The sequence below is a fragment of the Trematosphaeria pertusa genome (assembly GCF_010094035.1).
Source record: "Trematosphaeria pertusa strain CBS 122368 unplaced genomic scaffold BU26scaffold_13, whole genome shotgun sequence".
NCBI lineage: Eukaryota > Fungi > Ascomycota > Dothideomycetes > Pleosporales > Trematosphaeriaceae > Trematosphaeria > Trematosphaeria pertusa.
In genome coordinates, this window is record NW_022987224.1 from 948,354 (window position 1) to 968,557 (window position 20,204).

The 20,204-nt window shown below is 39.3% G+C and overlaps 5 protein-coding genes across 5 annotated transcripts; 1 reads left to right on the forward strand and 4 right to left on the reverse strand.

The window, feature by feature from the left end:
• Window positions 1–12,667: 12,667 nt before the first annotated feature.
• On the reverse strand, window positions 12,668–13,453 carry BU26DRAFT_78430 (uncharacterized protein). The gene is made up of 2 exons (XM_033836341.1): window positions 13,302–13,453; window positions 12,668–13,179 (listed from the first exon to the last, which is right to left on the reverse strand). The coding sequence occupies exons 1-2, from the start codon at window positions 13,307–13,309 to the stop codon at window positions 12,684–12,686; spliced, it is 504 nt and encodes a 167-aa protein (XP_033680199.1). The 5' UTR covers window positions 13,310–13,453; the 3' UTR covers window positions 12,668–12,683.
• An 847-nt stretch (window positions 13,454–14,300) lies between these two features.
• Window positions 14,301–15,047, reverse strand: BU26DRAFT_568488 (uncharacterized protein; the record flags this gene model as incomplete). The annotated part of the gene is made up of 1 exon (XM_033833777.1): window positions 14,301–15,047. One exon carries the CDS (start codon window positions 15,045–15,047, stop codon window positions 14,301–14,303), a length of 747 nt encoding a protein of 248 aa, XP_033680200.1.
• A 141-nt stretch (window positions 15,048–15,188) lies between these two features.
• Window positions 15,189–16,206, reverse strand: BU26DRAFT_78427 (uncharacterized protein; the record flags this gene model as incomplete). The annotated part of the gene is made up of 2 exons (XM_033836340.1): window positions 15,189–15,333; window positions 15,420–16,206. A coding segment is annotated over one exon (525 nt), but the record flags the coding sequence as incomplete, so codon positions are not given.
• A 137-nt stretch (window positions 16,207–16,343) lies between these two features.
• Window positions 16,344–17,923, forward strand: BU26DRAFT_522297 (uncharacterized protein). The gene is made up of 3 exons (XM_033829753.1): window positions 16,344–16,439; window positions 16,493–17,552; window positions 17,603–17,923. The coding sequence occupies exons 2-3, from the start codon at window positions 16,753–16,755 to the stop codon at window positions 17,685–17,687; spliced, it is 885 nt and encodes a 294-aa protein (XP_033680202.1). The 5' UTR covers window positions 16,344–16,439; window positions 16,493–16,752; the 3' UTR covers window positions 17,688–17,923.
• Window positions 17,605–18,562, reverse strand: BU26DRAFT_522298 (uncharacterized protein). The gene is made up of 3 exons (XM_033829754.1): window positions 18,382–18,562; window positions 17,925–18,329; window positions 17,605–17,870 (listed from the first exon to the last, which is right to left on the reverse strand). The coding sequence occupies exons 2-3, from the start codon at window positions 18,215–18,217 to the stop codon at window positions 17,726–17,728; spliced, it is 438 nt and encodes a 145-aa protein (XP_033680203.1). The 5' UTR covers window positions 18,218–18,329; window positions 18,382–18,562; the 3' UTR covers window positions 17,605–17,725.
• Between the last annotated feature and the right edge of the window lie 1,642 nt (window positions 18,563–20,204).

Sequence of the window (20,204 nt, forward strand, 5' to 3'; positions counted from 1 at the left end):
AGTTATTACTTTATTTATTAAATTACTACTATAACTTATAATTTATAGTATTATTACCTCTACCTCTTTATTACTAAAGATTCTAGCCTAAAGTATACCTCTTACCTTCTCTTATAAAAGTAAGCCTTAGTCTTAGTTAAGAGAATAGCTTATAACAAAATAACTACCTAATATTAAAGAGTAAAACTATTATATTAATAGTTAGAACCTAATCTAGAAAGGTCTAAGCCTAGAAGCTAACTATAAAAGAATAGATTATAGAACTCTAATAGGTTGTTATAGCGCTTTAGAAAATAAGCGTCTAATAAGTAGAAGAGCTAGCTATAGTAAAGCGCTAGGCCTAGGCTAAGATCGCTCTACTCTAACACTTTAACAGTAAAAGAGAAAATCTTAACGCGTTTCTAGTAGCTATAGAACTCTACCTATAATATAATACTATAGTATTTCTATAGAATAAGAATAAGATTCTAGAAGCTATAATAAATATAGAAGAGAAAGCTCTTATATAGACTAAACTCTATATATTAGACTAGCTAGAAAATAAGAGTAATATAAAGAGAATATAATAGTCTATAGATAAGATCTTTAAAAGCTAGACTAGGTTTATAAAGCACCTTAGAGAAACGTTTAGAGAAGTTAATATATATAAAGTAGTCTAAGAAAAGCTATTCTAGCTATAATAGACTAGATTAGCATTCTAGTATATAGCTACGTTTAGGTAGCTAAGCGCTTACCTAGACTAGAATAACCTTATACTAGTAGGACTCTTCTATAAAGAATTAAAAAAGTTAGTTAAGAATAATATTACGCACGCTAAGCGACTAGAGAACCTAAGAAATATAATAGAAATAGTAGTAAAAATTAATAACTAATAGTATAAATAAAACTTAGAACGTTAATAGAGTAGAGATTATCTTATACTACTAATAGTTAGAACTAGACAACTATAGACTCTATTCTAAGAGAACTCTATAGACCTAGACTAGGTTAGAACTCTATAGAAGAAAAAATAAACTTATAAAACTAAAGAAAAGGTACAGTACTTTAAGAAGAGACTATACCTTATCTATAGCAAGAAAGAATACTTTACGCAAGAATACCTAAAGAAAAAGAAGATAGTTAAGATAATCTAGGTAAACTATAATAGTCTTATATAGATAGTATGCTATAATAATAGCTATATAATATACTAGAGAGATAAGATTAACTTAGAATAGTATCTAACTAAGGTTAGAGCTATTATACTAGAGTACTCTACGTATATAGAACACCTTACTCTAGATACTATTTAATAACGTATTAACGCACGATAGTACTAGATATATGTAGAATTCTATAATGTATAGAGCTATTAACACGTATACTAGAATATTCTATTTACTAATAAAGAATTCTAGAAGGTATTAGATACTCTTAAGAAAGTAGTCTAATTAGTAGAATATCTTATAGATAAGAAAGTATATTTATATATCTAAGAAATATACTAAGAGTTCTCTATAAACTACCTAAAAGCCTAGAAGGCTAAGTAATAGTAACTAAGGTACGTAGAAAGAGATAAGTATTAGAATCTCTTCTATAAGGTATATCTAACTAAACTATTATAAAAGAAGAAACTCTCTAGACTATTTATACATAATTAGAAAATTAAAGCACGCCTATAGTAGAAGCTATACTAGCTATATAAAGGCAACTATCTAGGCTATAACTATATCTACTAAGCTTACTCTCTAGTAGTATATAAAGAGAAAGGTAGAGTAGTAATTAAAACAGCTATTAGTACCTAGAGACTAGATAAAGAAGAAATTTAAGTAGCTATATATATAGATTCGCGCTCTAAGAAGAACGCTAGCTAAATAGTAATATCTAAACTAGTTAAACAAATCTATAGTAAAGAATACTACGCTAAACTATAGAATTAGTGTGCTATAGAATGCTAGTACTACTAAGAATAGTACTAAACTATAGAATAGACGGCCTAGTATTCTAACTACTATACGCTTAACTATAGATAGTATTTTCTAGAATAGAAATACCTATACTATAGAAAGAAGACTAAGAATAAATATATAAAACTCTACTAGACTATATACTTACTAGAAAGATACCTAGTATATATAGCGAAAAAGAAATAAGAGTTAGTACTAGCTACCTCTTTAAAGTTAAAAAACTAGAAGGCTTCTAAGGTAGAGGTCTAGCCTAGAAAGGCTCTATTTAGACTATAGGTAAGATTATTACTCTAAAACTTAGAACGCTACGCGTAAAAGCTATACTAGAAAGTAAGAAGTTTATAGCCTATATAAATAGTAGAGTAGTAAAAATATATATTTCTACTAGCTTAGTAAAACTATAGAACATACTATTTTAAGAGAAATAATAACTCTACTAAGTATAACTTATAGATAATTAGCTACCTACTTTTAGCTAAGAATAGATTTACTTAGAAACTAAAGTATAGGTACTAGACGTCTAAGAGATATAAGAATAATAATTCTATAATATTATAGAACTAGAAAATATAGATATACTTCTAGAGTTAGACTAGTTATAAAGACATAACTCTAATATTAGTTAGATTAGGCTAAAACTCTAGAAAAGGCCTAGAGTAGTATAGAAGGCTAGAGCAAGACACTACCTAAGAGCTAACTAAAAGCTAGAGGTAAAGATTAGAAGAATATCTCTTATAAGTTTAATAAAATAGGTAAAAAAATAACTTTAAGATATTAGTGTTGTATAGATACAAAAGCTACAACCTAATATAGAGTAACTACCTTAGAAGGTTAAGAAAAACTATAAGAAGTTCGCGTTATTATTTAATAGATAGAATAATAGTATTCTACTTAAATATAAACTATAGAACTATAAGATACCTATAGAAGATAAAGTTACGCTAAAGCTAGAACCTATATACCTACTTAGCTATAAGTAAAGAGAGAAACTCTAAAGGTATCTAGAGAGACTTCTATAAAAGAGATATATTTAAGAAAGCTAAAGTCTAATAGTCTTACTAGTACTATTTATACTAAAAAAGAATAGATAGTTAAGACTATATATTAACTATAGACAGCTTAACTAGATAACTTAAAAGAACTAATATCTACTACCTATAATCTTAGAACTAATAGACTAGCTTATAGAAGTATAGTAGTTTATAAAGTTTAATATTAGAGAAGAATACTATAGAATATAAATTAAAAAAGAGTATAAGTAGAAGATAGCTTTTAGAATAAGAGAAGGTCTATATAAATACCTAGTTATACTATTTAGACTTACTAATATACTAGTAATATTCTAGAGTATAATTAACGTAGCTCTATATAAGTACATAGAAAGGTTTATAATAGCCTACCTAAATAACGTACTTATATATTTAAAGAGAAAATTAGAAGAATATAAAGACTACGTATAGAAAACGTTATAGAAGTTTAGAGAGTATAGACTTCTAATAGCTTCTAATAAGAGCGAGTTCTACTATATAGAGACTAGCTACTTAGAATTCTACCTAACCTAGAAGAGAATCTAGATAGAGACGAATAAGGTCTAGGTAGTTCTAGACTAGCTTGTACTCTAAATAGTAAAAGAAGTATAATTCTTTCTAGAATTTGCAAACTACTACTAAAAGTTTATCTAAGAGTATTTATAGATTACTACTCTACTTATAAAAGTTACTAAAAAGAACTAAGAGTTTAGATAGAAAAACCTATAATAATAAGTGTTTAAGACACTAAAATAAACGTTTACTACTATACTACTACTATAAACGTTTAATAAAAATAAACTAATATAGGTTAAAATAGATATATTAGACTAAGCTCTAGAGGTATACCTTAGCTAACCTAGAGAAGATAATAAGTATTAACTATACTTCTTCTACTTAAGAAAGTTCTTAGTACTAGAACTTAACTATAACGTGTATAATAAGAAACTTATAGCTATTATAGTAGTAATAAAGAAATAGAGAATATACTTAGAAGGCGCTAAGTACTCTATTAACGTAGTATTAGACTATAAAAATCTTATAGCGTTTATAATAACAAAAACGCTAAACTAATAATAAGTTAGATAGATAGAAACGCTAGCTATACTAAACTTTATAATCTAATACTACAAGAGTACTAAAAACAGAGCTGTAAATATACTTAGCTATAGAGCTAACTACGTAGATATTATAAAGAAGAAATATAAAGCCGTGCTTTGTATAAGACTAGATAGAACTCTAGAATATAATAGACTACAGGTTAGCTAGATTATAGAGATTAGAGACTAGTAGAATAATAGGCTAGAGCTACCTAATAAATAGAGATAGTAGAAAGTACTAGAAACGTTATAAAAGAAATTTCTCTAGAAATTCTATAGTATAATAACGCATAAATACTAAGAAGTTAAACGTACCTTTAAAAGACTATAATAAGAATATAGGTTTTCTATAATAAAGAAAAAAGTTATAAAAATAGTATAGAAATATATAGAATACTAATAAAATAAGGTAGTTAGATATTAACTATATAGACTACTATAACTATTAGAACTATCTATAGTACTATAGCGGCACGTTACTATAGACTTTATTACTAAGCTATCTAAGTTAGTTAAACTCGCGTTAAGAAGAAAGTGTAACGCTATTCTAGTAATTATAGACTAATTTACTAAGTACGTATACTTCTACCTAACTAGCAAGACTTTTAAAGCTAAAGAACTAGCTTATAAGGTAAGCTAATAACTATTTAGCTAGCATAGAATACCTAAATAAATTACTATAGATAGAGATAAACTATTTACGTCTAAATTCTAGAACGTACTACTTAGTTAAATAGAAATAAATAATTAAATATTAACTAGCTTTTATCTATAAACTAATAGATAAATAGAGCGAATAAACTAAACTCTAGAAGAATACCTAAGAAACTACGTTAACTAGAAATAGAATAACTAGGTTAGACTACTATCTATAGCATAACTAGTATATAATATAGTAAAATAAGAAACTATAAAGATAACTCTCTATTAAGTATACTATAGCTATAAGGCTAGAATATATAGATTCTTAATATATATAGCTATAATTTCTCTAAAGGTAGAAGAAAGAGAACGCTAAATAAGAATAATCTATAATAGACTATATAAAATAGCAGAAAAAATAACCTAATAAGTAAATAAGAAAAGAATTAAGAGACTAACCTTTAAGAAGAGAGGTAAAGCTTTTATTTCGCGAAAAAACTTACGTACTAAATAGCCTAGTAAAAAACTTAACTATCTATAAATTAGACTATTTAAGATAGATAAATAACTTAGACCTATTAACTTTAGACTAAAGCTACTACTAATAATATAAATATACTCTATATTCTATAAATCTAAACTTAAGCTAGCGCTTAATAACGTACTACTTAATAAATAAACTAAAGTAGAACTAGACTAGAACTTTAAGGTTAAGAGAATATTAGATAAAAGACGTATATAAGGTTAGTAGAGATATTAGATTAGATAGAAAGAATACCTACTAGAGAAAGACACCTAGAAACTACTAGAAAACCTTAAGAACTACTCTAAGAAACTTAAGAAGTTTTATTAGCAGCACTACCTCTAAAGCCTAGAGACTAGAACTCTAGATTCTCTAGACAACTCTAGTTAAATAACTAAAAAGAATTAACTAGAGAAATAAAAGGTTATAGCTATAAGAATTACTATACCTTATACTTTAACTACTCTAACTTCTTAATATTAGCTAGATTCTTTAAAAGTAGTATGTTACGTTAACGCTATACTAGATCTAACTACTTCTAGAAGTAGTTACTATGTATCTTAGCAGACTACTATAATTTAGCAAGACGCTTTACCTTAAGACTAGCCTTAGACTACTAAGAACATAAATTAGCTAATAACTAATCTAGTTTCTCTATCTTCTTTAGGTCTAGCACCTTGTTATAAGACTAACTTCTTATAATATACTCTAAGTAGTAACTAGAAGATACCTCTATAACGTAACGTAGGTTGCGGGAATAGTAGACGCTATAAGAGTTATTAGACATGTTAGCACTAGTACGCAGAATAAGGTTAGCATAGTAATAATAATAAACTATTAAAGACTTAGTACGCGTAGGTAGCATAGCAAGAATAGAAAGAAAGAAGAGAATATAATACTATAGAACTATAGATAGTACTACTCTTATATAGAGATAGTATAGAATAATAAAATACTATATCTAGAAATAAGATAGAGCTTTAGAATAATACTTTAGAAGAAGAGGTAGATATTATAATTATAGAATTAGAAATAGAGTTAACTAGCTAGAATAGAGAAAATAGTAGGCTAAGCCTAGAGTTACAAGATAGAAGGTTACGTGTAGAGTTATAGAAATAATTAGAGATACGTAACGTAAATTAGATAGATTAGATAGAGCTAGGTAGATTAGAACTAATCTATAAGAGCTAGGTCTTAGTACCTAATCTAGCTAAGATAGTATATATATATAACTAGAAGAAGCTTACTTCTTATAGCTTCTTATAGTTATTACTTTATTTATTAAATTACTACTATAACTTATAATTTATAGTATTATTACCTCTACCTCTTTATTACTAAAGATTCTAGCCTAAAGTAGATCTCTTACCTTCTCTTACAAAAGTAAGCCTTAGTCTTAGTTAAGAGAATAGCTTATAACACGCTACCTATATAAGAGCTTTTCTAAGTAAGAAGTAAATTAGCCTCTTAGCTATTAAGTAATTATTAAGTAAGTTATTATTTCTAGCTATCTAGAGATTAGCTAGTAGTACTACAAAAATCGCTACTACTAATACGTTTATAGAGGTACTCTCTACTAAGAATCTATATACTATAATTAATTAGGTTATTATAGCTAACTAATTAGATAACTCTCTATAGCTAGCTTAAGATAAAGCTACTATATTAGGCTTCGCCTAAAAAATAGAAGACGACTTACTAACCTATTAGAATTAATTAATAGTCTCTACTATTAACTATCTATAAATATACCTAATACGCGTAGTATATACTACTTAGATAACTATCTACCTAGAATAATAGAAGACTACCTAGTTACTATAAGATTAATATACTAGCTAGGTATATAAGAAGATATTAATACGTACGTAGTAGTATATAAGGCTTACTACTAGAGCTATACTCTATAAGATAAGACGCTAGATCTTCTAAAGTCTCTACCTATCTCTAAGAGAGCTTAGTAGAACGTCTCTATAGATTTTAAGAGCTTTCTCTCTAATAAGAAAGAATTTAACTACGTATACGTTATTATAGATTAGCTAAGTAAGTAAAGCTTCTCTTTACTCTACTATAAGAAAATTATAGCTTAACGTATAGTAGAGCTATATTACTAATATATCTAGTATATATATAGTTCTTCTAGGTCTATTATATTAGATTATAGTCTATAGTTTACCTCTACCTTTATAAATAAGCTCTATTAGCTTATAGAAATTAAGTAGAAGCTCTCTACTACGTACTACTTATAAACTAATAGAAATATAGAGATTATTATTTAATATCTTAATTAGCGCCTACGTCTATTTATTAACTACTACTAGAATAATTAGTTAGACCTTCTACTCTATATAGATTAGGTATAAGCTACGTTACTATATAAAACTATAGAACTAATAGTATATAAAATTAAATTTAGATATTAGCTAGTATACTACTAGAATTAGAAGAAGTATATAATAAAAGCCTCTACCCTATATAAGCATCTCTTACACTAAAAAGCTTAGAATTTTACTAAGAAGTAATATAACGCTATAAAAAAAGCTACTAAAATTATACAAGGTAATATTATAAAAGCGTAAGCTAGATAGGCGCTTTAAGTAAATAAAAAACGCTAAGAATCTAATTTTACTATAGGTAATCTTATCTATATTAAACCTTATAGCTTTTTAATAAATTAGCCTAGTATAAAGCTTAATTAATAGATATATAGCTCTTACCTAATTAATACTATAAAGAGTTACTTCTTCTAGCTCTAGCTACCTACGTATATACGTATATATAACGTCTTTTATACTAATTAGTTAAGAAAAGCCTTAGAGCTATTACTAGAGTAGGTAGAGTCTAAGTAACTATCTATTAAAGTTAATAGTAATCTAGAATAGCCTATATATAAAATTCTAGATAGCTATCTTTATTAAAATCGCCTTTAATACCGCGCTGCATAGATTACTTATAATTCTAACTCTACCTAGTATAATACTATAGGCTTTATTAACGCTCTCTATAAGGTAAGAGACTTTTATATAGTATACCTAGATAAGCTAGAGCTACTATTATAATTAGATGCTTAGATTAAGGCGTATAAAAAAGAGAAGACTCTAGAGAAGATAGTAGAGAATTTAAAACCTATAAGAGTAGAAGACGTAAGAGTAATATAAAGGCGCTACTAAGTAATTTAGAACTCTACTAAGCTTATAGTATTATTTAAGAAGAGAGCTAGTAAGAAAGCTACTCTACTAACGTAAAAATAAGCCTCTTTCTCTCTAGAGAGAAGGTAGTAGCTATAAAAGCGCTTCTAGTTTAAAACTAATATAAATATACTTACTATAAGCTAAAAGAGATAGTTAAGAGTATAACGTAAAAGTTTTAGAAAAAGAGAGACCTAGAAGACTATTTTAGAGCTTAGAGATAAGCTCTCTCTATAAGAGAGGGTAATATAATAGTCTAGTTTAGAGATTTACCTTAGGTTATATAACCTTAGGTTACGTAATCTTATTACGTAACCTAGCCTAGCGTCTTAACGCTTAGCACCTCTATATATAGAGCCTCTTAGAGCCTTTTCTCTACTTCTTACCTTTAGATAGCTAAATTTAACCTAACCTACTCTACTTATCGCTCTTATTCTTACAGCTTATAGAGACCGTATTGCCCGTAATTAACTTACCTAGCTAGGTGTTCTAGAGCGCACGTATAGTAGTAGAGACTACGAAGCTAGCTCTTATACTTAGTAATAAAAATTAACGAAAATTAACTTATTTTTCTTAAATAACTAAGCGAAACCTTAATATTTTTCTATAAAAATATATATATATTCTTTATAGTATATTACACCTTATAGTAAAGTTATACTAAGATATATTATATAATTAAAAAGCTATACGTATTTAACTAACTTTTAAGGAAAATCTAGTTTTCTTCTAGTAAGTACTATTATATCTCTATAATAATAGATAAAACTTATAGTATATAATATTAATAATCTAGTAAAGGTTTCTAGAAAACTTATATAGAGCTAGCTCTTCTAGGTATAGCGTAATAAGAGATAGAAGTTAGAAAAATATTCTCTTTAGAGTTTTTTCTTCTAACTATATATATATATAGTTAATCTAGCTATATAAACTTATTATTTTATAAATTATAGTAGGCTTTAACTATATAGAGCTTATTAACTAATAATATACTAGCTTTAAGTAGTTATTTAAAAGTAAAGCCTTTTTATAGTATAGTATATAAAGATAGAAATATACTAAAATAATCTTAAAATTATTACTTCTAAATATATAGAAGACTTATAATATATATAATCTTATAATATATAACTTTATATTGCTAGATTATTTATATATATATATATAGTTAGATTAGAAAACTCTATAAAGACTTTTTCTAACTTCTATCTTTTATTACGCTATATCTAGAAAAGCTAGCTCTATAGAAGTTTTCTAGAAACCTTTACTAGATTATAAATATTATATACTATAAGTTTTATCTATTATTATAGAGATATAATAGTACTTACTAGAAGAAAACTAGATTTTTCTTAAAAGTTAGTTAAATACGTATAGCTTTTTAATTATATAATATATCTTAGTATAACCTTAATATAAGGTGTAATATACTATAAAGAATATATATATAAATTTTTATAGAAAAATTTTAAGGTTTTACTTAGTTATTTAAGAAAAACCTGTTAATTTTCGTTAATTTTCCTTGCTAAGAAATTATAAGGCGTTTAGTAGTAAAGTACGTTATATACAGTCGTCTAATCTCTTATTAATAAATTTCTATACGTCTACCTATAACTAACTACTCTGCTATATAACTCTTACTCTAAAAACAACTATGCTCTCTTGCTTTGTCCCTACTAGTTGTTACCGCCGCCGCCTTATACAAACAAAACACGAAACCTCTAGTTTCTATACCGCGCACTATTAGCCTTACGGCTAGCAGCTACAAGCCCGTTCTTATAAATCTTCTAAATACAACAGCGAAGACAGCGACAACGGCGACGTCTAAGCTTCTAGCCTCGAAATCTAACTCTAGTACTATCTAGCGCCTCTAGTTCTAGTCTATACTACCTACCCCGTCGCCGTAGACAGGATCTACGTCTACAACCGCGCAGCATCCTACTTCTACGCACACTCCGGCTCGCAGTTTAGAATCGCGAAGGACTTAGAACCCATGCCGCCCGACGCATCTTCCCGTCCTCCTTCTATACCTCCGCATCTGTACATGCAGCCTGCGAATCAGAGGGGTAGACAGAATACGTTCGAGGTCCTGCAGTCTCTATACAAGCATGTGTGCGGCGTAGTTTATAACGTTGCGGTGCTAGTCTAGTGCGTGCTAAAGTAGGTAGCGGTAGGGTTTCTAGTGTTAGTGTAAGTAGTGTATACGAAATAAATTAGTTAAGAGAATAAAGAGGAGGTGTAGGTATAGAGCGTAGGGATAAGATTTCGGCGAGGTCTACGCAAGGTGTAGATTAGAGAAGGCGAGCTATAGTACAAGTTTACGAGAAGATTACATATCTAGGCGTTATTACGCATTTTAAGCGCTATTGTTACACCGAATTCTTGCTTAAATCTCAAGAACCATAGTTCTCGTTTGTACCGTTATTAAATCCAGGCGACGTTTCTGGTATGTAAAGACACAGCAAACTTTCCCTTGCTCGACGCTGCCCATACGGCTCTTCCACACCGCGCCTGAATAAGGAGGCGTTTCTGCACACTCTTACATATGAAACCTTAGCGATCATGCCTTTCATTTAGCCAGACCTACCTAATTTCATATCCACCACAACTGTCACCACGACCATCACCAAGGCCATCACCGAAGATACTTGGAATTGAAAAACGCTCTAGGATGCCGAAGCTCAAAGAACCCTAGGGGGACTAGCGAGCTCACGCTGCTCCGAAGTGCGTTCCGCAACCGCAAGGCCACGGTAGGTTGCACTCTGCGTTGTAGAGTAATCCTAAATATAAGATAGAGCAGGAGCTAACGGAGGAGCGAAAGCGGCGGGGAGATAGTTAGCATGGCAAGGTAGTGTTAGGGGCGCAGGCTCGTTCGTACAAAGATTCCCCACTATTATTAGTTCTAACGGATCTAAAGGTTTAATTAACATCCTAAGCAAAGCGAGTGCTAGCGCCCCGAGCTGAGATCCCGGAGTAAAAGAAGGCGGCCAACTCTTTCATCAGCGGAAGAACGTGTAGGTCGGGAAGGCAAAGTAGTACATGCTATATCTCTCCTACATTAGACGAACTATTACACAGATATCGCATTACCGCCAGCCACCCAAATAACCATATCATCTACGCCGTCTTTCCCCTAAAACTCCCCTCCCTTAGTATTACACAGAGCGCGTACGTCTAGTCGCCAGAGTAGTCACTAGATTTCTCGCTCCTCTACCCCTAAGCTCCGAATACACTAAATCCGCATACCCATTCCACGCACTCATCTCCTCCTCATTGCCATCCTCTCCTCCTTGCACATCCTCACCCCTACTACCCTCCGCCGCAATCCCCAGCCCCTCCGCAACCAAAACCGTCATCCACTAATCTACCCTCACTATCCTTGCCAACATCTTCCGCTCCACTCTCGCATCAAACGCGCCCGCATACTCAAACCCGGCCGCAATCTCATGCTCGCCAAACCTTAGAATCCGATGCACTAGCTCCCGCATCACCCAGCACACAATCGGCCCGCACTCCACGCCGCCCGCAGTCTCAATCTCCGGCGCCTCGTCGACCCACGCGTACTTCAGCTCGACGCCAAACTAGGAATCTAAATGCGAGCCTGAAAGGGAACGCTTATCCGCCGATAGCCGCCCTTTTTGTTCGGAGCCTTGCGATGCGGATCCCTCGGAGTTTCCGGAAAGTACGGGATTTCGACCATGTTTGCGCGGTGCTGGGGCCCGAATGAGCTTCGCTCCATCTTCACACAGCGGGCAGGAATACAGACGAGTCGACGACGCAGACGCATGCACATTCGAGACCGGGGGCGAGCCTTGGGATGCGGAGACTTTGTCGTTTCCAGTGGGTATGTATTTTGGTCCGTCTTTGCGCTGCGTTAGGGAATACGGCCGATCGGGGTCGAGGTTCGCTCCATTTTCGCACAGCGGGCAGAAATACAGACGGGTCGGCGATGAAGACGCTGGCTTCTCGCTTGTCGATGGCCGGTCTTGGAGTGGTGAAGGACACGAAGATATACCACCGGAGAGATCTGCCCCCGTGGGAACAGTATTCGAGCTCGATCCATCATGCCTTCGCTTATTCCTTCGCGGCAGCGGAGGCTCCAGTTCCTCGCTTGCCGATCGCAGCTCTTGAGATGGCAAGGAAGAGCCGGAAGACACGCCATCAGCGCGATCAGCGCCCGTGGGCACATGTCTCGCACAAGGTCCATCATTCCTTCGCGGCGTAGATGCTGGTTTCTCGCCTGCCGACAGCCGGTCTTAAGTCAGTGAGGAAGGATCCGGGATCGAGGCCTCTGCATCAACCGATGTCGAGCTGTGCTGAGCCTGCGTGGGGAAAGGAGCCGCCGATTCCTGAGGTGGATGCTGTGGGTCCCGCGACGGTAACAAATCTGGACCCGAATTTCCCTTTGGCACCGCCTTTGGACCTTCTTCGAACGGGGACGAGGGCGGAGCGCCAGATGGCTGCGCCGGGGGAAGGGCTGCGGGTTCTTGACGTGCTGAATTCCGGATTGACTTCGCTCTTGGCACGGGATTTGGCCCTTCTTTGCGCTGGCGCGAGCGCGGAGAGGGATCGGATGGCTGTGCTGGTGGCGGGGCTGCCGGTTCTCGACGCGTGGAATGCCGACTCGGTTTTTCGCGTAGCTCGTCGCCCCTCGGTATATACTTTGGCTCCTCTTTGAACTCGGGCGAGTGCGGAGGGCGATCGGATGCGGAATCTGTGCGTGAGGAAGGCTGAATTCCACCGGTGGGGATTCTAGCGAGGAGTTAGCGCTGGGGTACTCGGGATGTGGATGTGCGTGTCAATCAAGATCGTCTGGTCGACCGGGCGGGATTGGGAGAAGGGATGGAGGTCAGCTATGGGAGGCGGGTACGTACGCAGGCATGGTGTGAGGCCGGTGTGAAAGCGAGAGGAAAGGGCAGATCGAACACTGGAACCGGCCTCTTGATCGGAGTGCGATACGACGTGAGAAAAACGGATCAGGCCGGCTAGAGAGTGAGAGGAAAAGCGGAAATGAATGGATGAATGTAGGAAGCCGAAGTGGCGATATTAGCAAAACAACCTAGGCCAGCTGGATGAGCGAGAAGGAAAGGAAGAGCAGCAAGACACGCAATTATACCCTGCTTGACTCCCATTCCTAGCTTGCGAGTCATCTTAAAACATCGCGCATATACATGCACGTGCAGAGGCGCTTTCAGGTTCATGTTCCCGCAGAATGTTTCGGCGAGTCGCCCACGTCATGCCCGGTTCGACAAAGGGTCCTTGTGGCTGTTTCCCGGGAACGTGCGACGTACGAATCGGTTGGCGGGCGAGCGACGGACGAAAATCTCAGTCATGACATACATGGAGGATTGGAGACGGGAAAGAAGAGTGTGGGAGTGGATGGGGTGGGAGAGCTGCAATGAGACATGAGACACTCAAGGAGAATCACGCGAAAGCAGTGCAGACGGTGGGCATTATCCGTTATTGGAAGGAGCGACTCAGTGAGCTATGGCGAGGTGGTAACGATACAACAGATGGGGAGGGGTAACAGAAGGAGATAAGGAAAAGGGAGTGGGGACGGGGATGGTGCTGGCGATAATAGGAAGGGGAAATCTGGGAAGTGGTCTACGAAAACAGTGAACCGAGGAATGGTGTGTATGGGGGTTGAAGGGGGGTTGAACGGGAAGTCACGATGCCATCCACATACCAAAAAGAGTGGACGGCCTATGCGGACCACATTGCTGCCTCACCAGCCTGAATTACTCCCACACCGGAAGCGCCTGTGGAGGTTTCCCGCAAGCTTAGCACGGCCCAAGTGCCCAGATCAATCATCGAAACTAGGCAAGAAGTTCTTCCGGAGCAGTAGTGAAGCGCCCGAGAGCGACTCCGGGCCCTCATGGACCGTGATGCCCGCTATCTTCTCCTTGAAACCTCATCCCATGCTTAGGCCCAAGCAGCTTCTCCACCTGCTTCGCCAGAAACGCAATTTGCTGGCGCTGCACATGGTTCTCGCGCTCGAGCTCCTCGATGCGAGCGAGCGCGACGCAGTGTTGGTAGGCGAAGCGCGCGCCCATGGCGTCAGCGACGGATTGGCGACTGATGAGCTGCGAGATGATGGCTGGTAGGTCGAGCTTGGTGCCTTTGCGAATCTTCTTCTGAACGCGCTCCATATCGGCAATCTTGTCGCACTGTGACGCGGTGATTTCTTCGCCTAGGATAATGTTACGGGCCAGGCGGCGGCGCGTGAGGTGGGCGGCAGACGCCCCCCAGAGGTCACCGGAGGGGGGTTTCAGTGATGGGCTTGGAGAGCGTGAAACGCCGGTGGAGCGGGGGCTACGTGGGTGCTCGATGAAGACGCCGGAATCCGCGTCAGAGTCCGAAGAAGAGGTGTCACCGCCATAGACTTCGTCGGCAAAGGAAACACGTCGGCTAGGCGAGCGGGAGCGGGCGGGAGAGTAGCGCTCGCCGGTGCCTGCCATCTTCTCGCCTGGCTCGGCGAAGTCGACTTCTTGGTCCCTGTGGAGGGCGCAGCGGTTCATGTGGGCAGGATTGCCGTTGACCGTAGGGTGGCGTGCTGGGTTCTGGCACTGCTTGTGCTGCTTGGTCGTCCCGAGGCATTTGTTCATCGTGGCTTTCGCCATTGCTTTGGCAGGTGGCGGGGGCGGGGGGCGAGCAGCCCGGCGGTCCGACGGCGGTGGAGATGAATGGCGGTGAGGTCAGGATTGAATGTCCACCAGTGTGGAGAATTAAGACTGCTTCGATGCTGGATCGGAGGACGGCCATGAGCATGGCTCTATATGCTCTGATCGACGGCCCGATTCTGTAGTCCCAGCCATGTAACTGCTGGTGGTGATGAGGCTGGCGTGGAGGTGGCCCGGCGGTGGTTGCTGCTGCTTGGAGCACAGCAGCAGGCGGTAGTGCGGATGTCTGCATGGCGTAAGCCTCAAGGTGCTGCACCGGCGACCGCCCAGCTGAGAGGAAATGAGACAGGAAACGAGACAGGTCGTGCTTACACAGACTCACCATCCAAACAACGTTTTGCATCGGCTGCCTCCGCACGGCTCGTCGGTCTGGATCAATGCCAAACTGGCATAACGCAGAATCCGCGAGACAGGAGCTAGGGAGGTTCGCCTTGTCAGACTGCTCCCATTTTCCTGCTCGAAAAACATGCCTCGCCGACAAAATCTCGCCTTGTATACCCATCGCGCCGTCAATAGCACCACAATCCAACTCGATCCGCGTCGCCCACGCTGTCTTGACACTTCGGCGCCGTCTTCACATCCCCACGCCGTCTCCGCTTCTCCACGCCGTCTCCGCTTCTTCACGCCGTCTCCGCTTCTTCGCATCGAGATGGCGCGCAACAAGGTGTCCAAGGTGCTCAAGATGCCCAAGCTCAGTCCTGAGGACCACCACTCGCACCACCAGCCGCGGAACCATATCGGCCAATGGATCCAGGGCCGGCAGGCGGCTGCAGGCATCGCAGGCGGGGCACCGGCAGCAGTTCATGGCGCGCCGCCGATGGGGATGGGGATGGGGGTCTATCTGGGTGTTCGTCCGATCTTCTGGGTGGCGGAGCTGGTTGGAAACGTCGGCCGCATGATGGGATTGTAGCGCGTCCTGGGCTGTACGGCGCGATGGACGACAGACGGTGGACGGTGGACGGTGGACGGTGGACGGTGGACGGTGGACGGTGGACGGTGGACGGTGGACGGTGGACGGTGGACGGTGGGCTGGGTACGGGTACCTAGGTATTATGGGGCTCGTTGTGATGGCAGGCGTGTCCTCGTTGTGAACGTTGGGTTTGCTCTAGGAAATCAAACGGCTGGACCGCCCGGGCGTGGTGGAGTGCAATCGCCAAGCTTCCCAATCGGGCACTAGCGCCACAGAGATTTCTTTGATTCTCGGAGCTCCATATACTCCATAAAATACATTCACCACCCAATTACTCAATACACTGAATTTCTCCATTTCCTACTTCAACACTTGGAAGTCATGAATACACGTGATGTCCTGTCGGCAGGGCAGTTGCAAGGGTGACCCCGCCCGGCCGCTGCTGGAGCTCGAACACATGGTGACTCATCAACAGACTATTCTTGAAGAGGTTAGTGGATTGTACGCCAAGTCCGTTACAGCTCTCCTCCCACTGCTCGCGCCGCAAGAGAAGGATCCTTCTACAGACAGCGACCTCTGCCGCCGCCGACCGACGCATCTAACGAGCCTGCCGCCAAAACGCCGCCTACCCTCCCCGCGCTGTCCACCACGTTCTCCAACCCGCGCCGTCCTCCCTCCGCACATGTGAATTTCCCAGCAAATCCTGTTTCCAAGGCTGGTGCTTCACGCAATACAATGACAACTTCTCATGAAGCGCTTTTACCCGACCATGAGATCGTGGAGTTATGCACGGTTACCGCCCCTTTCGCCGGATCCCCGCACGGAAACCAACTGGTCAAAATTTCAGACAACGTGGCTGTGAAATTCGGACTTGGTGTTCGAAAACAAGAAGCTCAGAACCAAAGCTACGCGCATCGCCATGTGGACAGTACAGTCTTGTATATTCCACAAGTGTTTCGCTTCTTCAGAGCCACTCTATTTGGATTTGACATGGGCTTCATTGTTATGGAGTATGTGCTTGGAATCAACTTGGATACGCTGAATGTGGTCGAGAAACCACATCTCGCTGAGCGCACGATGGAGGCGATTCAACACCTCGCTATGATTCCCATCCCCCCTGATCAAGGGCCTGGACCGGTCGGCGGCGGATCCGCATACGGCTACCTGTGGTCAGACGATGGAACCGGGCAAAGTTGGGAATCTATCAAAGACATGGAAGAGTGGATGAACAAGAGGCTTGACGTCGTCAAGCAACCACGTATATCCCTGGCACGGCACCAGCAACTTAGTATGCATCATATGGACCTTGTCAGACGAAACATCTTGTTACTCCCAAACTCCTCCGTCTGTTTCGTGGACTGGGCTTTTGCCGGATTCTTTCCTGATATCTTTGAGATCCACACTTTCCAGGACCTACTTTCCACAGACAGTGTCTGGTTCAAGCAGCTTCTGCATCTCTCTCAGAAACCTAACGATAACGACAAGCAAGTTCTACAATATCTGGGCATTCCCGCCGTCGTGAACAATAGATTCTCGTACGTACATATAAGAGATATTTAATGTCAAGGCTTACAAAGTAAAAAAGGTTCGAAAACAATGCCTATTCGAGTAATCTGCCGCATTCTGAGACCCCTCTCCCGCCAGCACTACCTCCCTTCTCAGCGTTATAGATCTGCATATGACGGCAGAGTAAGCTCTGCCCCAGCGCTCAACAAAATGTTCCTTGCTTTATTTCCAACCAGATCGGTTCAATGTCCTTCGAGTAGTTGTAGCTGAGGGCTGGCACAAGTTCGCTTTCGACTTTTTCTCCATCAACGAAATTTTTGTTCGCGAATCCGCGCATAACGGTCAGGCTAGGAAACACTCCATCAGTACACACAGACAAATACAAGATCGTAAATGCTTACATCCACCATCGACATCCGACCCCACCCTCAGTCATATCATACTGATCCCAACGTTGAGATTGAATTTCGCGCTCAACAGAGTCCACGAGAAGGCCACTCGAAGCTGGAAGGTCGAACCACCTGACTGCCGTATTCGATTTTTCGTAGGCACGTTCGCGAACTTCGAAGATTCCACGACGAGTGTTCGGATCAGTGCTCGTCTTCATGTTAAGTTGTACAGAACCGCCCGGCACAATTAGGTAGATCGTCCAGTGATTTTGACTAACAGCACCGCCATGCATGAGAGGTCCCATACTATGCGCGACGACTCGAAAGGTTGAGACAACTTTCTGTCGGTAGTTGGAGATTGTGGAGGCGGTAGGTTGATGCACCTGCTGCGATAAGGATGGGGCTTGCTGCGAACTGCTTAAAGATAGGGTTAGCACGCAGCCTGAGCACGATAAAGGAATTTACCTACCGTTGCGAAGCCCAGAAGCTAGCTGGAAAGCCTGGTGCTCCTGTTTTGAGCTGGTAGTATACTCCACGTGAGTCTGTGGTAATCTTGTTGTAATGGTATGCTAAGTTAACGTCATCGATCTAATCGGGTGTGTATGAGGACATAGTTCAACGAAGAACTCAGAAGACAATGTACGGCGGCGGGATAGATCTAGAGCTATTGTGACGGTCCGACTCGGCGCTGCGGCCCAACTCGGCTCCGCCCAAGTCACATGACCTCGCCTAGCGCCTTGGCACTAGGCACCCTGTATATATAGAGCCTCTCGAAGCATCCTGTTACGAGCTGTCCTCTTGGCTTAGACCGGGGCTTACGTTCGTAAGGGGAGGCAAGGGGTGTGCGTCGGACAGGGATTATTCAGTAACAAATTGCTACTGTAACCTGCGATTTACAGTCTCATTGCCTCCACCCCTTTGTCACTAAATAATCCCTGTCCGACGCACACCCCTTGCCTCCCCTTACGAACGTAAGCCCCGGTCTAAGCCAAGAGGACAGCTCGTAACAAAATAACTACCCAACGTCAAAGGGTGGAACAACCATGTCGTCAGCCGGAACCCCAGCACCCAGGACCATGACCACAGACCAGAAGATCGTCGAACTCCAGCAACTGGTGGCTACCATCCAGGGAGTATGCGCACAGCAGGCAGAAGAGCTAGCAGCGGCCAAACGACAGGCCCAGGCCAAGATATCGACACCACGACGGTTCGATGGGAAACGCGAACACCTCAACGCATTCCTAGCGGCCATGGAGCTCTACCTACGATACAACGCCACAGCATTTCCCCAGGACGAGGATAAAGAGGCCCTAGCGTGGGCCGAACCATATATGTCCGACTGGCTCGAGAACAAGGGCAACACCAAACGGACCCGACAATCCACGGACGAGATATTCGAAAGTTGGTCCGGGTTTGCGGCCAAGCTTAGAGGAACCTTCGGAGAAGTCGAAGGACAGCTCGTAACACATCCTTTTACTTCTAACCTAAACAAGGTAGCCTAAGAAAGTAAGTAAGAGAAAGGTAATATACTTTCTAGTCTTACTAAAGCTAAGTATTTTAATATTCTATTAGAATATATTAGTAATTAATTATATAGTAAATTCTCTAGCTAATTCTATAATTTCTTAGATAATTACTAATAGGCTATTTACCTCTATAGTCTTAAGTAAATAGATATTAATAAATTTCTAGAAGATAAGAAGCCTCTTTCTAAGTTAGAACTTAGAAAGAGACTACTAGAATAGCTATAGAATAAGCTAGTAGAATTCTTTCTCTAGAAAGCTAATAAGCTACTACTAATAAGAGCTTAGAACTATAAGATTAATATTATTCTAGAAAAGAAGCTACTATATTAGAAGAATAGGCTCTTCTCTAGTAAGAAATTAAAAGTTATTAGAAAATAGCTAGATAAAAACCTAGATAAGAGCTTTATACGTAAATTCTATTTATATTATACTATACCTCTACTTCTAGTAGTAAAACTAGGTAGAGAAGTACGCATCTATTAAGACTATTAAGGCCTTAATAACGTAACTATAAAGAACTAATACCTACTTCTATTAATTAGAGAAACGCTTAATACTCTATATAATACTAAGGTGTATACTAAGCTTAATATTATTACTACGTTTAATAAGCTAAGAATTATAGAAGGCTATAAATAGAAAATAGCCTTTATTACCTAATTTAGACTCTTTAAATTACTAGTTATACTATTTAGTCTCTATAATACGCTAGCCTTATTCTAGAACTATATTAACTATACGCTCTATAATCTTCTAGACTATACGT